The sequence below is a fragment of the Gopherus evgoodei genome, chromosome 13, assembly GCF_007399415.2.
Source record: "Gopherus evgoodei ecotype Sinaloan lineage chromosome 13, rGopEvg1_v1.p, whole genome shotgun sequence".
Classification (NCBI taxonomy): domain Eukaryota; kingdom Metazoa; phylum Chordata; order Testudines; family Testudinidae; genus Gopherus; species Gopherus evgoodei.
In genome coordinates, this window is record NC_044334.1 from 30,267,936 (window position 1) to 30,285,955 (window position 18,020).

An 18,020-nucleotide genomic window follows, 5' to 3' on the forward strand; every position below is an offset into this window, starting at 1 on the left:
CAGGGTCAGACATGAGCGTTGCCTTAAGCTGGGTAAAGGCTTTTTGACACTCATTAGTCCACTTAACGGCATTTGGCTGGGTCTTTTTGGTTAGGTCGGTCAATGGGGCAGCGATTTGGCTGTAGTGTGGTACAAATCGCCTGTAGTATCCGGCCAAGCCTAAGAAGGATTGGACCTGTTTCTTTGACCTTGGGACAGGCCACTTTTGGATAGCATCCACCTTGGCCTGTAGGGGGTTTATGGTTCCTCGACCCACCTGGTGCCCCAGGTAAGTCACTCTGTTTTGGCCTATTTGACACTTTTTGGCCTTAACAGTTAGTCCTGCCTGCCTGATGCGCTCAAAGACCTTTTCCAGGTGTAGTAGGTGTTCGGGCCAGGAGTCTGAAAAAATGGCCACATCAGCGAGGTAGGCAACTGCGAATTCTCCCAGTCCAGCTAGTAGACCATCTACCAGCCTCTGGAAGGTGGCGGGTGCATTTCGAAGGTCGAAAGGAAGGACATTGAATTCATACACCCCCGCATGGGTGACGAATGCTGACCTCTCCTTGGCAGGTTCATCTAGCGGTACTTGCCAGTACCCCTTGGTTAAGTCTATTGTAGAGATGAACTGGGCACGTCCCAACTTTTCCAATAGCTCATCGGTACGTGGCATTGGATAGTTGTCCGGACGAGTTACAGCATTTAGCTTACGGTAGTCCACGCAAAAGCGTATTTCCCCATCTGGTTTGGGTACCAGAACCACTGGAGATGCCCATGCACTGGTAGATGGGCGGATTATACCCATCTGTAGCATGTTTTGGATCTCCCGTTCTATAGCAGCTTGGGCATGAGGAGACACCCGGTAGGGTGGGGTTCTGATTGGGTGAGCATTACCTGTATCAATGGAGTGGTATGCCCGTTCAGTCCGTCCTGGGGTGGCTGAGAACAATGGGGCGAAGCTAGTGCACAGCTCCTTGATTTGTTGCCGCTGCAGACGTTCCAGGGTGGTTGAGAGGTTCACCTCTTCCACGCCACCGTCTTTTTTCCCGTCGTAGTAGACACCGTCAGGCCACTCAGCATCATCTCCCTGGACTGTAAACTGACAAACCTGTAAGTCTCTGGAATAGAAAGGCTTGAGAGAATTAACATGGTACACTTTAGGCTTTAGTGAGGAATTGGGAAATGCTATGAGGTAGTTTACAGCTCCCAGGCGCTCTTGGACCGTGAATGGCCCTTCCCATGATGCTTCCATCTTATGGGCCTGTTGCGCCTTCAAGACCATAACCTGGTCTCCTACCTTGAAGGAACGTTCTCTGGCATGTCTGTCATACCAGGCCTTTTGCTCTTCTTGAGCATCCTTTAGGTTCTCTCTAGCAAGGGCTAAAGAGTGTCGGAGGGTGCTTTGTAGGTTGCTTACAAAGTCCAGAATGTTAGTTCCTGGAGAAGGCGTAAACCCCTCCCATTGCTGCTTCACCAACTGTAATGGCCCCTTAACCTCGTGACCATACACAAGTTCAAATGGTGAAAACCCTAAACTGGGATGTGGTACAGCCCTGTAGGCAAACAGCAACTGCTGCAACACTAGGTCCCAATTATTGGAGAATTCGTTGATGAATTTTCTTATCATGGCCCCCAAAGTTCCATTGAACCTTTCCACCAGGCCATTGGTTTGATGGTGGTACGGGGTGGCAACCAAGTGATTCACCCCATGAGTTTCCCACAGTTTTTCCATGGTCCCTGCCAGGAAATTAGACCCTGAATCTGTAAGGATGTCAGAGGGCCAACCTACCCTGGCAAAGATGTCTGTTAGGGCCAGGCATACAGTGTTAGCCCTGGTGTTGCCTAGAGCTACTGCTTCTGGCCATCGGGTAGCAAAGTCCACTAAAGTCAGTACGTACTGCTTTCCTCTGGGCGTCTTTTTTGGGAAAGGGCCCAGAATATCCACAGCTACTCGCTGAAATGGGACCTCAATTATGGGGAGTGGCTGGAGAGGGGCCTTGACCTGGTCTTGAGGCTTTCCCACTCTTTGGCATACCTCACAAGACCGGACATACTTGGCAACGTCCTTGCCCATCCCCTCCCAGTGGAAGGACTTCCCCAACCGGTCCTTGGTTCGGTTCACCCCAGCATGGCCACTGGGATGATCATGGGCTAAGCTTAAGAGCTTCCCCCGGTACTTAGTTGGAACCACCAACTGTTTTTGCGGCTGCCATTCTTCCCGGTGTCCACCAGAAAGAATTTCCTTGTATAAAAGTCCTTGGTCTATAACAAACCGGGATCGATTTGAAGAGCTGAGAGGCGGTGGGGTGCTCCGTGCCGCCGCCCAAGCTTTCTGAAGGCTGTCATCTGCTTCCTGCTCAGCCTGGAACTGTTCCCTTGAGGCTGGGGTCACCAGTTCTTCCTCAGACTGTGGACTTGGGCTTGGTCCCTCTGGAAGCGAGGTAGGTGATGGGGTTGTTTCCGTTGCTGGTGAACCGCTCTCCGCTGGTGCACCTGAGGGTATTTCAGGCTCTGGCTGAGCCTTTTGGGTATGGCTGTCTGTTGCTTCTGCCAGTTCTGGCTCGCCGATGCCCTCTGGCGTTGAGTTTGAAGATGTGGTTGCACTTGCTGGTGCTGGTTGCTGTTCCAGTTCCGGGCCTGGGACTGGAGATGCTGTGGCTGTTTCAGTGGTAGGCATGGAATCCGGGTCCACTACCTCTTTCTGGGTCTCTGGTAACACAGACGGGGCCTCTGTGGACGGCTCAGGAACAGGAATGGGTCTGGAAGCTTGCCTGGTTTGGCTACGGGTAACCATTCCCACTCTCTTGGCCCGCCTCACCTGGTTGGCCAAGTCTTCCCCCAGTAGCATGGGGATAGGATAATTGTCATAGACTGCAAAAGTCCACATTCCTGACCAGCCTTTGTACTGGACAGGCAGTTGAGCTGTAGGCAAGTCTACAGCTTGTGACATGAAGGGGTAAATTGTAACTTTGGCCTTTGGGTTGATGAATTTGGGGTCAACGAAGGATTGGTGGATAGCTGACACTTGTGCCCCCGTGTCTCTCCACGCAGTAACCTTTTTTCCGCCCACTCTCAAATTTTCCCTTCGCTCCAAGGGTATTTGAGAGGCATCCGGGCCTGGGGATCTTTGGTGTGATGGTGGTGTAATGAATTGCACTCGCATGGTGTTCTGGGGACAGTTGGCCTTGATATGTCCCGGTTCATTACACTTAAAGCATCTTCCATCTGATGGGTCACTGGGCCGAGGGGAGTTACTGGAGACTGGTGAGGTTGAAGAGTAGGGTATCTGTGGCTTTACTTGGGTGGTATGGAGGGTCTTTGGCTGTCCTCGGTTGTAGGGTTTATGGTCTGTGTGCCCCCTGGGGTAATCGTTCCCCTTGACAGTAGCTTTTTTGCTTTCTGCCAGTTCCATCCATTTGGCTCCAATCTCCCCCGCCTCAGCGATAGTTTTGGGATTTCTATCTTGTATGTACCGTGTGATGTCTTCAGGAACACCATCCAAGAACTGCTCCATTTGTATGAGGAGATTCACTTCTTCCAAGGTTTGAATGTTGTTTCCTGTTAACCAGGCCTCATAGTTTTTTGCAATGTAGTAGGCGTGTTTGGGAAATGACACCTCTGGTTTCCACTTTTGGGTTCTGAAGCGCCGACGGGCATGATCTGGGGTTATCCCCATCCTGTATCTGGCCTTGGTTTGAAAAAGTTTATAGTCGTTCATTTGCAGCTTAGGCATTTCAGCTGCCACCTCTGCTAAAGGTCCACTGAGTTGTGGCCTTAATTCTACCATGTACTGGTCTTCGGGGATGCTGTACCCAAGACAGGCTCTTTCAAAATTTTCCAAGAAGGCCTCGGTGTCATCACCTGCCTTGTAGGTGGGAAATTTCCTGTGCTGTGGAGCAATACTTGGCGCCGGGTTGTTAGGGTTGGCTGGCACATGCAGCCCAGCTTTTGCCATCTCCAGTTCATGTTTTCTCTGTTTTTCCTTTTCTTCATTCTCTTTTTGTTGTTTTTCCATTTCTCGGCGGTGGGCCAACTCTTCTTCTTCTTGCTTCCTTCTGTGGGCCAACTCATCTTCTTCTAGTTTTCTTTTGTGTGCTGCCTCTTGGGCTGCCTGTTTGATGCTTTCTTCCTTTTCTTTCATCTCCATCTGTCGCCTGTGTTCAGCGTCTTTGATTTGTTCTTCGGCGTCAATCCTTGCCTTAGAAGTCATGGTTCCTGTTTTCTTGTGTTGGGGTGCCCTCCGGTGTTTATTTTCTGAACTGCAGGCTCTCTGTTGCCTCCTGAAGTCTGCCTAGCAACAGTGCTTTTTTCCTTTTCTCTCTCTAGCTAATGTTCAATGAAGGGAAACCAGAAAAACCACTTTATTTGCATGCATATAGAGTGCTGGTATGACTCTCAATGGGAGTGCTATTGTGTGACAATAGACTGTCAATAGTCTGCTAATGGTTTCTTGCTTACTATGCAAGCCACAAACTGCTAGAGAGAGCAGAGAAAAAAAAAATTCTCTCTGGTTCCCTTTTAAAACCAAACTTTTTCTCTCTGCTAAAAAGCCCTTAGCAAAGAAAAATATAATATTCCTACTGGCTTCTGGATTCTGTCTATATCCCGCCGCTGCACACCATGTTATAACCTTATTCCCAGATTCTGGACCTTAGCGTCCAAAATTTGGGGGTTAGCATGAAAACCTCCAAGCTTAGTTACCAGCTTGGACCTGGTACTGCTGCCACCACCCAAAAAATTAGAGTGTTTTGGGGCACTCTGGTCCCCCTGAAAAACCTTCCCTGGGGACCACAAGACCCAAATCCCTTGAGTCTCACAACAAAGGGAAATAATCCTGATTCCCTTCCCCCCTCCAGGTGCTCCTGGAGAGATACACAGACACAAGCTCTGTGAAACTACGCAGAGTGAGTCCCCCTCTCCGTTCCCAATCCTGGAACAAAAACACTTTCCTCTTCACCCAGAGGAAATGCAAAATCCGGCTAGCAATCCAACACACAGCTCTCCCCTTGATTTCTTCCTCCCACCAATTCCCTGGTGAGTACAGACTTAATTTCCCTGAAGTAAAGAAAAACTCCAACAGGTCTTAAAAGAAAACTTTATATAAAAAAGAAAGAAAAAATACAAATGTTCTCTCTGTATTAAGATGATACAACACAGGGTCAATTGCTTAAAAGAATTTTGAATAAACAGCCTTATTCAAAAGAATACAAATTAAAGCACTCCAGCACTTACATTCATGCAAATACCAAAGAAAAGAAACCATAGAACTTACTATCTGATCTCTTTGTCCTTACACTTAGAAACAGAAGACTAGAAAATAAAAAGTACTTCTCCAAAGCTCAGAGAAGCAGGCAGACAGACAAAAGACTCAGAGACACACTTCCCTCCACCCAAAGTTGAAAAAATCCGGTTTCCTGATTGGTTCTTTGGTCAGGTGTTTCAGGTGAAAGAGACATTAACCCTTAGCTATCTGTTTATGACACCACCATTGCAAATTGCCTTCCCCATGCTCAACTATCCCCTCCCCCACTTCCCCCTTCCTGAGAATTGTGCATGTCAATCCAAAAATCTGCATGGTGAAAAAAAGCAAGGGGTGATATTTGATGTGGAATAGCACAGGAGCCCTGCTCTGACTTCAGTAGCCACATCAATATTCCAGTTTGCAAAATCCTCCATTTAAAAGCAATGGACCTAAATCTGACACTGCAGCCTTTCAGCCTGGCCAAGATGTGGAATGTTGATTGTCTGCCGACAAAAGCAACAGTGCGAGAGAGCTGGACTGCCCAGCAGAGGCACATGTGGATTGGTAGCTAAGGTGCATGTCTCTGGGTTTCTCTCCAGGAGGATTTCCTTCAAGGGCTCCCTGTCCGAGGCCCAGGTGCGGGAGAGCAGCCAGGAGCTCCTGAAGGGCTACCTGAGTGACATCATGGAGTCCATCATCGGCTCAGTGGAGAAGTGTCCCGCTATCATGAGGGTGGCCTTCAAGCAACTGCACAAGCGGGTAGAGGAGCAGTTTCCAGAGGCGGAGCACGAGGTCAGGCAGCGGCACAGGGGGGTGAAGGGAAAAGGGGTCAAATTCATCTGTCGGCAAACGAGGGCTCAGCCACAAACCATCACGGCTTGAAGAATCCTAGGGAATGGACTCTGCCTTCTAGCACCGTTCACCCTCACAACATACTGGCCACATGTGTCTTTGTCCACAGGCGCTGACTTTCCAATGTACTGTGGGTGCGTGACCCCCGGCTCTGCCCCAGGCCCCACCTCCACTCCATCCCTTCCCCCAAGTCCCCACCCCTGCCCCACCCCCTAGCATGCCATGTCCTCATTCCTCACCGTCCCTGCAGAGCCTCCTGCATGCCATGAAACAGCGGGGGGAGGGATGGGGGAGTACAGGGCAAGCGCGTGCCTGGGGCGGCAAGCCGTGGGGGAGGCCTGCCAGTTGCTGTGAGGGCAACAGTCAGGCAGGCTTTGGCGGCATGCCTGCAGGAGGTTTGCCAGTCCCGTGGCTTTGACGGCAATTCGGCGGTGGGTACGCCGAAGGCGCTGGACCAACAGATCACCCGCAGAAATGCCACCGAATCCACATAACCAGCGAACTTCCTGCAGAAACACCGCTGAAGGCTGCCTGACTGCCGTGCTTGGGGTGGCAAAAAACACAGAGCCACCCCTGCTCTTCTCTGGACCTTTTCCAGTTTGTTCACATCTTTCCTGAAATGTGGCACCCGGAACTGGACACAATACTCCAGCTGAAGTCTAATCAGTGCAGAGTAGAGCGGAAGAATTGCTTCTCGTGACTTGCTTATAATACTCCTGCTAATACATCCCAGAATGATGTTTGCTTTTTTTGGAACAGTGTTACACTGTTGACCCTGATCCACTATAGCTAGGGCCCTAACAAATTCACAGTCCATTTTTGTCAATTTCACAGTGATAGGATTTAAAAAATCATAAATGTCATGATTTCAGATATTGAATCTGAAATGTCACCGTGTTGTAACTGTAGGGGTCCTGACCCAGCTCTGAAGGCAGCAGCGCAGACATAAGGGCAGCATAGTATGGAATTGCCACCCTTACGTCTGCACTGCTGCTGGTAGGGTGCTACCTTTGGAGCTGGCACCTGCTCCACAGCCACTACTTTCCAGCCACCCAGCTCTGAAGGCAGCACAGAAATAAGAGTGGCAATACCCCTACAATAACCTTGCAACCTCCGCCCCTCTACCCCATGACCCTCTTTTGGATTGGGACCTTCAGTTTGAGAAATGCTGGTCTGTATAGAATAGGGTAAAAGTATACAAAGACCAGATTTCACAGTCCGCGATGTGTTTTTCATGGCCATGAATTTGGTAGTGCCCTAATAGTAACCCGCTGATCCCTTTCCCCAGTACTCCTTCTTCAGCAGTCATTTCCTATTTTGTATGTGTGCAACTGATTGTTCCTTTCGAAGTAGAGGTGCTGGAACAATTTGTGCCGTGGATGCTGAGAGCCACTGAACCAAACTTTAAACCCTCTATATACTGGAAACCATTTGAATCCAGGGAGTGCAGCAGCAGCACCCCCGGCACCTGTAGTTCCAGCAACTGTGCTTCCAAGTGGAATACTTTGCATTTGTCCTTATTGAATTTCATTCTATTTACTTCAGACCATTTCTCCAGTTTGTCCAGATCATTTTGAATTTTAATCCTGCCCTCCAAAGCACTTGCAACCCTCCCAGCTTGGTATCATCTGCAAACTTTATAATTGTACTCTCTATGTCATTGTCTAAATCATTGATGAAGGTATTGAACAGAATCAGACCCAGAACTGATCCCTCCAGGACCCCACTCAATATGCCCTTCCAGCTTGACTGTGAACCATTGATAACTGCTATCTGGGAAAGGTTTTCCAACCAGTTATGCACCCACCTTATCTAGGTTTTATTTCCCTAGTTTGTTCATGAAAAGGTATTGAGAGACAATATCAAAACATAAGAACATAAGAACGGCCATACTGGGTCAGACCAAAGGTCCATCTAGCTCGGTATCCTGTCTTCTGACAGTGGCCAACACCAGGTGTCTCAGGGGGAGTGAACAGAACAGTTAATAATCAAGTGATCCATCCCTGTCCCCCATTCTCAGCTCTTGGCAAACACTGAAGTCAAGATATACCACATCTACTGCTTTCTCCCTATCCACAAGGCTTATTACTTTGTTTGTTCTTAACAAATCCATTCTGACTGTTACTTATCACCTTATTATCTTCTAGATGATTGCAAATTGATTGCTTAATTATTTGCTCCATTATCTTTCAGGGTACAGAAGTTACACTGACTGGTCTGTAATTCCTTGGATTGTTCTTATTCCCCGTTTTATAGATGGGCACTATATTTGCCCTTTTCCAGTCCTCTGGAATCTCTCCTGTCTTCCATGACTTTTCAAAGATAATCATTAATGGCTCAGATATCTCCTCAGTCAGCTCCTTGAGGATTCTAGGATGCATTTCATCAGGCCCTGGTGTCTTGAAGATATCTAACTTGTCTAAGTAATTTTTGACCTATTCTTTCCCTATTTTAGCCTCTGATCCTACCTCATTTTCACCAGCATTCACAACATTAGATGTCCAATTGCTGCTAAACTTTTTGGTGAAAACTGAAACAAAAATGTTATTTAGCACTTCTACCTTTTCCATATTTTCTATTATAGTTCTCCTTCCCCACCCTCACTGAGTAAAGGTTCTGTCCTGTCCTTGGTCTTCTTCTTGCTTCTAATGTATTTATACGATGTTTTCTGGTTTCCTTTTCTGTCCCTAGCTAGTTTGATCTCGTTTTGTGCCTTGGCCTTTCTAATTTTGTCCCCACATAATTGTGTTATTTGTTTATATTCATCCTTTGTAATTTGACCACATTTCCACTTTTTGTAGGACTCTCCTGGTAAAGCCAGGGTGCTCACTTGCCAGACTTCCTATCTTTCCTACGCAGTGGGATAGTTTGTACTTGTGCCCCAATAATGCCTCTTTGAAAACCTGACAACTCTCTTGAAATGTTTTTCCCCTTAGACTTGCTTCCCATGGGATCTTACCTACCAACTCCCTGAGTTTGCTAAACTCGCCTTCTTGATACCCATTATCCTCCTCATGCTGTTTTCCCTCCTACCATTCCTTAGGGTATGTCTACACTGGTTGAGTTACATCACCGGCAGTTACAGCACCACTCAGAGAGCGCTGGAGGGAAACCATTGTTGTGTGTTCACACTGACAGCTACGTGTGCAATAGCGTGTTCACACCTGTGGCACTTGCAGTGGTATTCGGAGCAGTGCACTCTGGGCAGCTATCCCACAGAGCACCTTTTCCTCTTCCGCCACTAAGAGATGTGGGAACATGGAGGGGGGTCGTGGGGCATCCTGGGTCCTGTCCCAATGCCCCATGATGCATCACTTCACATCCCAGCAATCCCTGTTTCTGTCCGCATTTGGCGCCATCTTTCAATGGTTTGAGTACTGTGCATCCTGCATCTTCGGGCTGCAGGAATGGATCCCAAACTGTTGACCAGTATGCTGCTCGCTCTCACTAACACGTCATGAGTGCAGTGGAGTTATTCCTTAAACTACAAAGGCAAGAGGAGTGCGACATTGATCTCGCCACACGTAGTAGCTATGACATTAGATTGCTTGTGACATTCATGGAGGTGTTGACCACATTGGAACTCTGCTTTTGGGCTTGGGAGACAAGCACTGAGTGGTGGGATCACATTATCATGCACGTCTGGGATGACAAGTAGTAGCTGCCGAACTTTCAGATGAGGAAGAATCCCCCTTGCATGTCCTCTTGTCTTTCTGTCTACTCTTTTGTCTAACCATTTCCTGCCTTTTTTTGGCTACCATGAACCGAGCAGCACGGCTTCTGTCGCAAACTCTGCTCTCCTGCTCTTGCATCACTAGCTAATTTTTCCATGTTGTCTGTCCTGGGCTAGCGTGCAAGCTACAGAAGGCAACAATTCCCTGTTGTTTTTTGGCCATTGTGAACTGAGCCGCACAGCTTCCGCTGCTTTTTCCATGTTGTCGGTCCTGGGCTCCCTTGGAAGCCACAGATGTCAACAATTCCCCGCCTTTTTTTGGCCATCATGAACAGAGCCTCACAGCTTGCACCGCAAACTCTGCTCATGTTTCCACCACAAACTCTGCTCTCCCACTCTTGCAGCTCTAACGAGCTTCCTGACTCCGTGAAAGCTACAGAAGACAACTACTTACTGCTTTTTATCGGCCATATTGAACCGAACAGCTCGTTTCTCTCCCTTTTTCAAGGATTACCCTTACAGGCACCATAATGCGGCAAGCATGGAGCCCGCTCAGATCTCCACTGCAGTTTTGACCATTGTAAATACCTCCCGCATTATCCAACACTATGTGCAGTACCTGCAAAACTGGGCGAGGAAGCGATGACAATGCAATTACTCTACTGATGTGGACATGGACACAGACATTCCTAGCAGCATGGCACGTGGGGATTGGAAGATCATAGTGCCATTGGGCCTGGTTCATGCTGTGGAACACAGATTGTGTGCCTGGGAAACAAGCGCAGATTGGTGGGACTGCATAGTGTTGCAGGTCTGGGATGATTCCCAGTGGCTGAAAACTTTTGTATGCGTAGGGCCCCTTTCATTGAACTTTGTGACTTGCTGTCCCCTGCCCAGAAGCGCAAAGACACCAAAATGAGAGCATCCCTCACTGTTGAGAAGTGACTGGCCATAGCACTATGGAAGCTTGCAACACCCGACAACTACTGGTCAGTCAGGAATCAATTTGGCGTGGGCAAATCTACTGTAGGAGCTGCTGTGCTGCAAGTAGCCAACACAATCATTGAGCAGCTGCTATCAAGGGTAGTGACTCTGGGAAATGTGCAGAACATTGTGGATGGCTTTAATGCGCTGGGGTTCCCTAACTGCGGCAGGGCAATAGACGAAACGCATATCCCTATCTTGGCCCCGGCACACGGGGGCGGCCAGTACATAAACCACAAGGGGTACGTTCCCATAGTGCTGCAAACTCTGGTCTGTTTGAACAGCTGCAGGAAGGGACTTACTTCCCAGACCAGAAAATTACTGTTGGGGATGTTGAAATGCCTATAGTTATCCTCGGGGACCCAGCCTACCCCTAATGCCATGGCTCATGAAGCCATACACAGGCACCCTGGACAGTAGTAAGGCGCAGTTCAATTATAGGCTGAGCAAGTGCAGAATGGTGGTAGAATGTGTTTTTGGACATTTGAAAGCTCGCTGGCGCAGTTTACTGACTCAGTTAGATCTCAGCACAACCAATATTCCAGTTGTAATTGCTGCTTGTTGTGTGCTCCACAATATCTGTGAGAGTAAGGATGAGACATTTATGGCAGGATGGGAGGTTGATGCAACTCACCTGGCAGCCAATTTCTCACAGCCAGCCAATTAGAAGAGCACAGCAGGGCGCGCTGCATATCGGAGAAGCTTTGAAAGCCAGTTTCATGACTGGCTAGGGTACGGTGTGACAGTTGTGTTTGTTTCTCTTGAAGTTACCTGCCTCCTATATATATATATGAAAGGAAATAAAGTCAAAATTGTTTTAAAACTGTTCTTTATTATTTATTGCACAACACATTGAGAGAAATCCAAAAGTAGACCGGGGGGATGGGGTATTGGGTTGAGGGGTGAAGGAGGAGGGAAGGACAAGTTCAGAAACCAAATCAAAAGTTTGCATATGCCAGCTTTCTGGTGCTTGGGCGTTCCTCTGGGGTTGAGGTTGTGGGTCCCCGTAGCCTCCCCCCTCGTGTTCTTGGGCGTCTGGGTGAGGAGGCTGTGGAACTTGCGGAGGAGGGAGGGCAGTTATACAAGGGCTGCAGCAGAAGTCTGTGGTTTTGCTGCCTTTCCCGCATTAGATCCACCATACAGCGGAGCATGTCCGTTTGCTCCCCCATGAGCTTGACCATAGCATCCTGCCTGCTCTCATCGTGCACTCCCCTCCTCTCTTCGTGTTCCTGTAATGCTTTACGGGACTCCGCAATTGTTTGCTCCACGCATTCAGCTGGGCCCTATCAGTGCAGGAGGACTGCATGAGCTTGGCGAACATGTCTTCCTGAGTTTGTTTTTTCCTCCTTCTAATCTGGACGAGCCTCTGGGACGGAGTAGATAGGGGCCGCATTGAAACATTTGCACTTGCAGGAGGAGCAAAAGGGAGGGTAGTATTTTAAAAGATACATTTCAGAGAACAAAGGGGACACTTTGGTGTGAGTAAGCCATTACACACAACCGGGCAACAGAATTCAGCTTGCAGGCAGCCTAGGGGCACGCGGGGCACTACATTCATTTCAATGTTTTCAACTGCTGGGCCTCCTTTCCCATAGCAAGCAATGCCTGGTGAGTTTGGCATATAAAAGGAGGTCCTGTGGGCACTCTGGGATAATCACTTCACACAACACTCCTCTGCCCCCCACTTGCCCCCCGCACCCACTGCGTGGCTCTGATGAGGCTCTGAGCAGGGGTGAGCCCTTTAAACTATATGTGAACAACTCGGCTGGGTTCCCCCCCCCCACTCCCCTACGACGTGGCTCTGATCAGGCTCTCACTCACCAGAAGTACCTTCTCTAGGGTCATGGTCCGGGAGCCCGCATTGGGAGTGGGGGGGAAGCTATTGGCTCCAGTTTTAAGCATAGTTCCTGGCTAGGAGGGAAAATGGATTCCCCACTTGCTGCCTGTGCACTGTCCTCCTCCTCCTCCTCCTCTTCATCCTCCAATGACTCTTCCTCCTCGCTTCATGCAACTCCCCCTTTGCAGGTGTCCATGGACAGTGGTGGGGTAGTGTTGGCGTCACCCCCCATAACTGCATGGAGGTCACAGTAGAAGCAGAATGTATGGGGCTGTGACCCAGAGCATCCGTTTGCCTTTCTGGCTTTTTGGTATGCTTGCCTGAGCTCCTTGATTTTTGTACGACAGTGCTCTGTGCCCCTGGAGTAGCCTCTTTCTGTCATGGACCTGGAGACTTTAGCGTACGTATTTGTGTTCTTTTTTTTGGAATGCAGTTCTGCCGTAACAGACTCGTCTCCCCAACATGCAATGAGATCCAGTACCTCCCATTCGGACCATGCTGGAGCTCATCTGCGAATCTGGGACTGCGTGATCTCCTGGGATGGTGGACTGTGCATGGTCGCCTGTGATGGTGGACTGTGCTGATGGTCACCTGTGCTGATGGTGACCAAACAGGAAATGAAATTCAAAAGTTCCTAGGGCTTTTCCTGCTCACCTGGCTAGTGCATCAGAGTCGAGAGTGTTGTCCAGAGCGGTCACAAGGGAGCATTCTAGGATAGCTCCTGGAGGCCAATAACGTCGAATTGTGTCCATAATACCTTTAACCTGAGATTGCGACCTTGATTTAAGCACTGCTCCACTTGCCGAGGTGGAATACAGAAATCAGATTAAAGAGCCCTTTAAATAAAAAATAATGCTTTGGTCGTGTGGACAGAATCTTTTTTTTTTCTTTTTGAATTAACTCGGCTAATTCTGAAATAACAGACTAGTGTAAACCAAGCCTGAGTGGCTTGGCAGTGTGTACACCTCGGGAGTTACAGGGAAGAAAGCTGCTTTACTGTGCAGAACCTTGCCAGTGTAGACAAGGCCTGAGAATCATGAACTCTACCATTTCATTATCACTTTCACCCAGGCTGCCATCCACTTTCAACTTCCCAACCAGTTCCTCCCTGTTTGACAAAATCAAATCTAGAACAGCTTCTCCCCTTATGGCTTTCTTCACCTTCTGAAATAAAAAATGGTCTCCAGTACATTCCAAGAACTTGTTGGATAATCTGTGTCCTGCTGTGTTGTTTCCCAACAGACGTCTGAGTAGCTGAAGTCCCCCATCACCACCAAGTCCTGAGCTTTGGATGATTTTGTTAGTTGTTTAAAAAAAGCCTCCTCCACCTCTTCTTCCTGGTTAGGTGGTCAGTAGTAGACCCTACCATGACATCACCTTTGTTTTTGATCCCTTTTATCCTTACCAGAGATTTTCAACGTCTATTTTATCTTAACCTCAGCCCAAGTGTATAAGTTTTTGGTATATAAGACAACACCTCCTCCCTTTTTTCCCTGTCTGTCCTTCCTGAGCAAGCTGTATCCTTCTATACCAATATTCCAGTCATTCCAGTCCCGTCTTTATGATTCCAGCTATGTCATAGCTATATATATTAACTAGCATTTCAAGTTCTTCCTGCTTATTCCCCATACCTCTCTTATTAATTTACAGACATAAGATACTGATTTGATTTCTTCCCTATGTTCTTTCTGGTCTTTCCCTTATTCCTGCTATAATGGCCCATGCTCCTCACGGACTCTGACCTTTCTTCCAGGTCTCCATGTTTTGGACTTACCTGTGGGCTTCTGTCACCTGCCCTGGTAGAACCTAGTTTAAAGCCCTTCTCACTAGGTTAGCAAGTCTGTATCTAAATATGCTCTTCCCCTTCCTTGATAGGTAGATCCCATCTCTGTTTTATCAGTCCTTCTTCCTGGAACAGCATCCTGTGGTCAAGGAAGCCAAAGCCCTCCTGGAAACAACATCCTTGCAGCCAGGCATTGACCTCCAGGATGCATCCGTCTGTGCCTGGGCCCCTACTCTTCACCAGAAGGATCAAAGAGACCACCACCTGCACTCCCAACTCCGTCACCCTCCTCCCAGAGCCCTGTAGTCACTGATGATCTGCTCAGGGTTGTACGTTGCAGTATCATTAGTGCCCACATGGATGAGTAGCAGGGGGTAGTAGTCAGAGGCCAGATGATCCTCGACAATCCCTCCATAATGTCTTGCATACAGGCCCTAGCAGGCAGCGTACCTCCCAGGATGCCATGTCAAGGCAACAGATGGGTGCTTCCATCCTCCTCAGAAGAGAGTTTCCAACCACCACTACCCTACATTTCATCGTGGGAGTGGTGGCTGTGATCCTCCCAGCCCTGAGGGTGCATGGCTTCTCCTCCTCCACCTTTGGGGGTGATTCCTCATGGCTTGTTACCAGGGCAGCATAACAGTTCTTCATCATCATGGTGAGTGGGCTGGAAGAAGGGGTAGAGCACTGTCTGCTGCCAGAAGTAACCAGCAGCCAATGTCCTCCCTGTGACAGAGCCATATCTTCCTCCCCTAGTGGTGTGACAGCAGTGGTCTGTAGCTGGATAGCTTCCTCAGCGTTGGAGGTCTCCATATGAATACTCACAATGAATTCATCATGGGCATGGATGCTCCTCAGCCTAGTCACCTCCTCCTGTAGCTCTCCCACCTGCTTCCTGAGAAATTCCACCAGCAGGCACCTTTCACGCTGGAAGATCCCCCCAGCCTGGGTAATGCATTTCCCCCCAGAGTGGGTAATGCAGGCCACAGTCTCTGCAAATCCGGACCAGGATCTGGGTAGAGGCATCCATGGCTAGGTTCTCTGTCTGGATACAGGTTCAGGTGGAGGAGACAGGAGCAGCGTTGGCACAAGTGAGGTGACACTTCCTAACCATTATATTACAGCTCCCTTTCAAACTCCCCTGTTCTCTAGCTCCACTTGGTCACTCAGCCTCTGGCTTTTAAACCTTCTCTCCTAGGTCAGCCCTGCCCCCTCGTTAATCTCACAGGGGAGCGTGATCACAAGGCTGATCAAGGATGATCCAGGGAACAAAGGCTCAAACAGTCCCAGACCCACAATCTCTACTGACTCACTACCGATGGTGAAGGCACCCAGATGCTATAGTAATGGGGCCATATTAAACACACTGGGTAGATTTTTTTCTCCAAGTTGCTCCCATATATTTCGGAGGAGATGCACATGATGTGCTCGCTCTCTCTCAAGGATACTTGACTTATGTTCTTTGTTGTTTTCCTAAATCTAAACCAAAGTCCAACTTAGACTCAAGCGAGTGATAACTCTTTGCTCATGGAATGGTGTTTAGGGGGCTGGCTGCTGATACTGGTGGTTGCAATTCTGATCCTCTCTTAGGATGTGAAGTACATTGCAATCAGTGGGTTCTTATTCCTCCGCTTCTTCGCTCCTGCCATCTTGACACCAAAGCTGTTCAACCTCCGTGACCAGCATGCCGACACCCGGACCAGCCGCACACTTTTGCTACTGGCCAAGGTACCCAGCAGCGTGGAAGGGTGGGGGAGAAGGGGGGAACCTCCTGCTTTGTGCTGTTTGACTGCTTGTCTGATCCCTGAGAGGCATTGCTGTAACATGTCAGAGTGCCTCCACTAGCACCCTCTCTTAGTGGAGAAATCCACAGAGGGCAAAATAAACCCAAACCTTGTGGGCAGGGTTCTCAGCTGATGTGACTCAGCCCTGGTTTCAGTGGAGCTATGCCAGTTTGGAAGATCTGGCCAAGATGTCCCTTGTGTCAAGTTGTGACCTAGTTCCAGCCTCTAAGTACCCTCGTGGAGAGAAGATTCCTGGATCCTTCGTGGATTCTAAAGCATTCTTTAATGTAGCGGAGAAAGGAGCAAGAACCAATAGCTGGAAGCTGAAGCCAACTTCACATTAGAAATTAGGCATCACTGTTTAACCGTGAGGGCAATTAACCATTGGAACAAACTGCCAAGGGAAGTGGTGGATCCTCCATCTCTGGCTGTCTTTGAATGCAGCCTCGCTGCTTCTCCGGCAGTTGCTTTAGCCAAACCCAACTTACTGGGCTCAAGACAGGGGTAACTGGCTGAAATGTAAAGGCCTGTGATCTACAAGAGGGTAGACTCAATCTGATGGTCCCTTCTGGCCCTAAATTCCATGACTCCCTTAAACGAGGAACTCCTTGTGTCATAGCAAGCCTTCAAACCTCACACCGCCGGGAATAATCAACCATCCAGCTGCAGATAAAGGCCTAGCCCAGCGCCCGTTCAGAACAAAGGAATGGCTATTGTGGCCATTGGATTAGGCCACCAGAGCAGTTATTCAAAGAGGGTGGAGGGGAGGACGAGCCCTGCCTGGGTGCATGAGCAGAGAGGGTTTACTGCAGCTGGCGTATTTCTTAGCATTCTGCAGATGGTTGTTCTGCAGGGAGCCTTGGCCTGTGGGTCTGTACTAAGGCCTATGCCCAGCAGCCTGACAGCTGGTCGCACTCACTGATCAGCACACCTGTGGGGAAGGTGCAGTGATTAGATGTGGGGGTGATTTCTTGGTGGAAAGTGTTTTACATCTTTTGGGGCAGACCCTCAGCCAGTGTAAATTGGTGTAGCCCCATTGAGCTCACTGGAGTGGTGCTGTGCTGGGCCAGCCAAGGAGCTGACCCATTGTTTCTAGTCACCCCATCGAGGTGTGTTTGGGAGGCCCAGGCCCCACTGCAATCTGGAGCTGCCCCACCCTGTGTTGTAAGGTCCAGTTGAGTTGACCCTGGGGCTGAGCCGCCAACATGGACAGTGGGCCGAGTGAGCTCACGTGCACCTCAATCACCCTGCCCTCCGTGAGGCCTCCCAGGAAGGACCCCCTGCCCCAGGCCAGCTCCCTCTTACACGCAGTCAAAACCACTCTGGGCTCGGTTGTGATTGGCAGTTTGGTTGCACCAGTGCCACTGCATGTGGGTGGCTCTTCCCCCAGAGTAGGGGCTGGCACCCCCCCCCCGTGCTGGATTGTGGCAGGGTGAGAGGTGGGGCAGGGGACGCTATCCAAGGCCAGACAGGCCCTTTGTGACTTTAGTCTCATCCAGGCCATATTACTTCCCTGCCATAACCTCAGACAGATCTTTTTAAAGAACGTCCAATCTGATCTAAAAATTGCAAGTGATGGAGAATCCACCCAACCCTCAGTAAATTTTTCCCATGGTCAAAGCAGCAAAGAATCCTGTGGCACCTTATAGACTAACAGACTTTTTGGAGCATGAGCTTTCGTGGGTGAATACCCACTTCCTCAGATGCTTTTACAGATCCAGACTAACACGGCTACCCCTCTGATACTTGTTCCCATGGTCAGTTACCCCAAGGAGTGGGAGTGAATGTTCCAGAGAACGAAGGAAGGTGGCAGCAGGGGTGGAGGAGATGTAGGGAGGGATGAGTGGGGAGAGTGATGTGAGGGGAAGGAGAGAGGAGAAGAAAAG

At 49.1% G+C, this 18,020-nt stretch overlaps 1 protein-coding gene and 1 long non-coding RNA gene across 5 annotated transcripts in view; one reads left to right on the top strand and one right to left on the bottom strand.

Moving 5' to 3' along the window:
* Positions 1–18,020, top strand: part of RASAL1 (RAS protein activator like 1) — a 145,797-nt gene that overhangs the window by 96,460 nt on the left and 31,317 nt on the right. For all 4 annotated transcript variants that reach the window (XM_030582343.1, XM_030582345.1, XM_030582342.1 and 1 more), the window contains 2 exons: positions 5,821–6,013; positions 15,941–16,078. In XM_030582343.1, coding sequence (XP_030438203.1) covers positions 5,821–6,013; positions 15,941–16,078 — 331 coding nt within the window. The remainder of the gene's footprint in view (positions 1–5,820; positions 6,014–15,940; positions 16,079–18,020) is intronic.
* LOC115660720 lies at positions 1,087–14,890 on the bottom strand. Its single transcript, XR_004002901.1, has 3 exons — positions 14,780–14,890; positions 9,501–9,507; positions 1,087–1,097 (listed from the first exon to the last, which is right to left on the bottom strand). It is a non-coding gene; the product is annotated as an uncharacterized LOC115660720 (long non-coding RNA).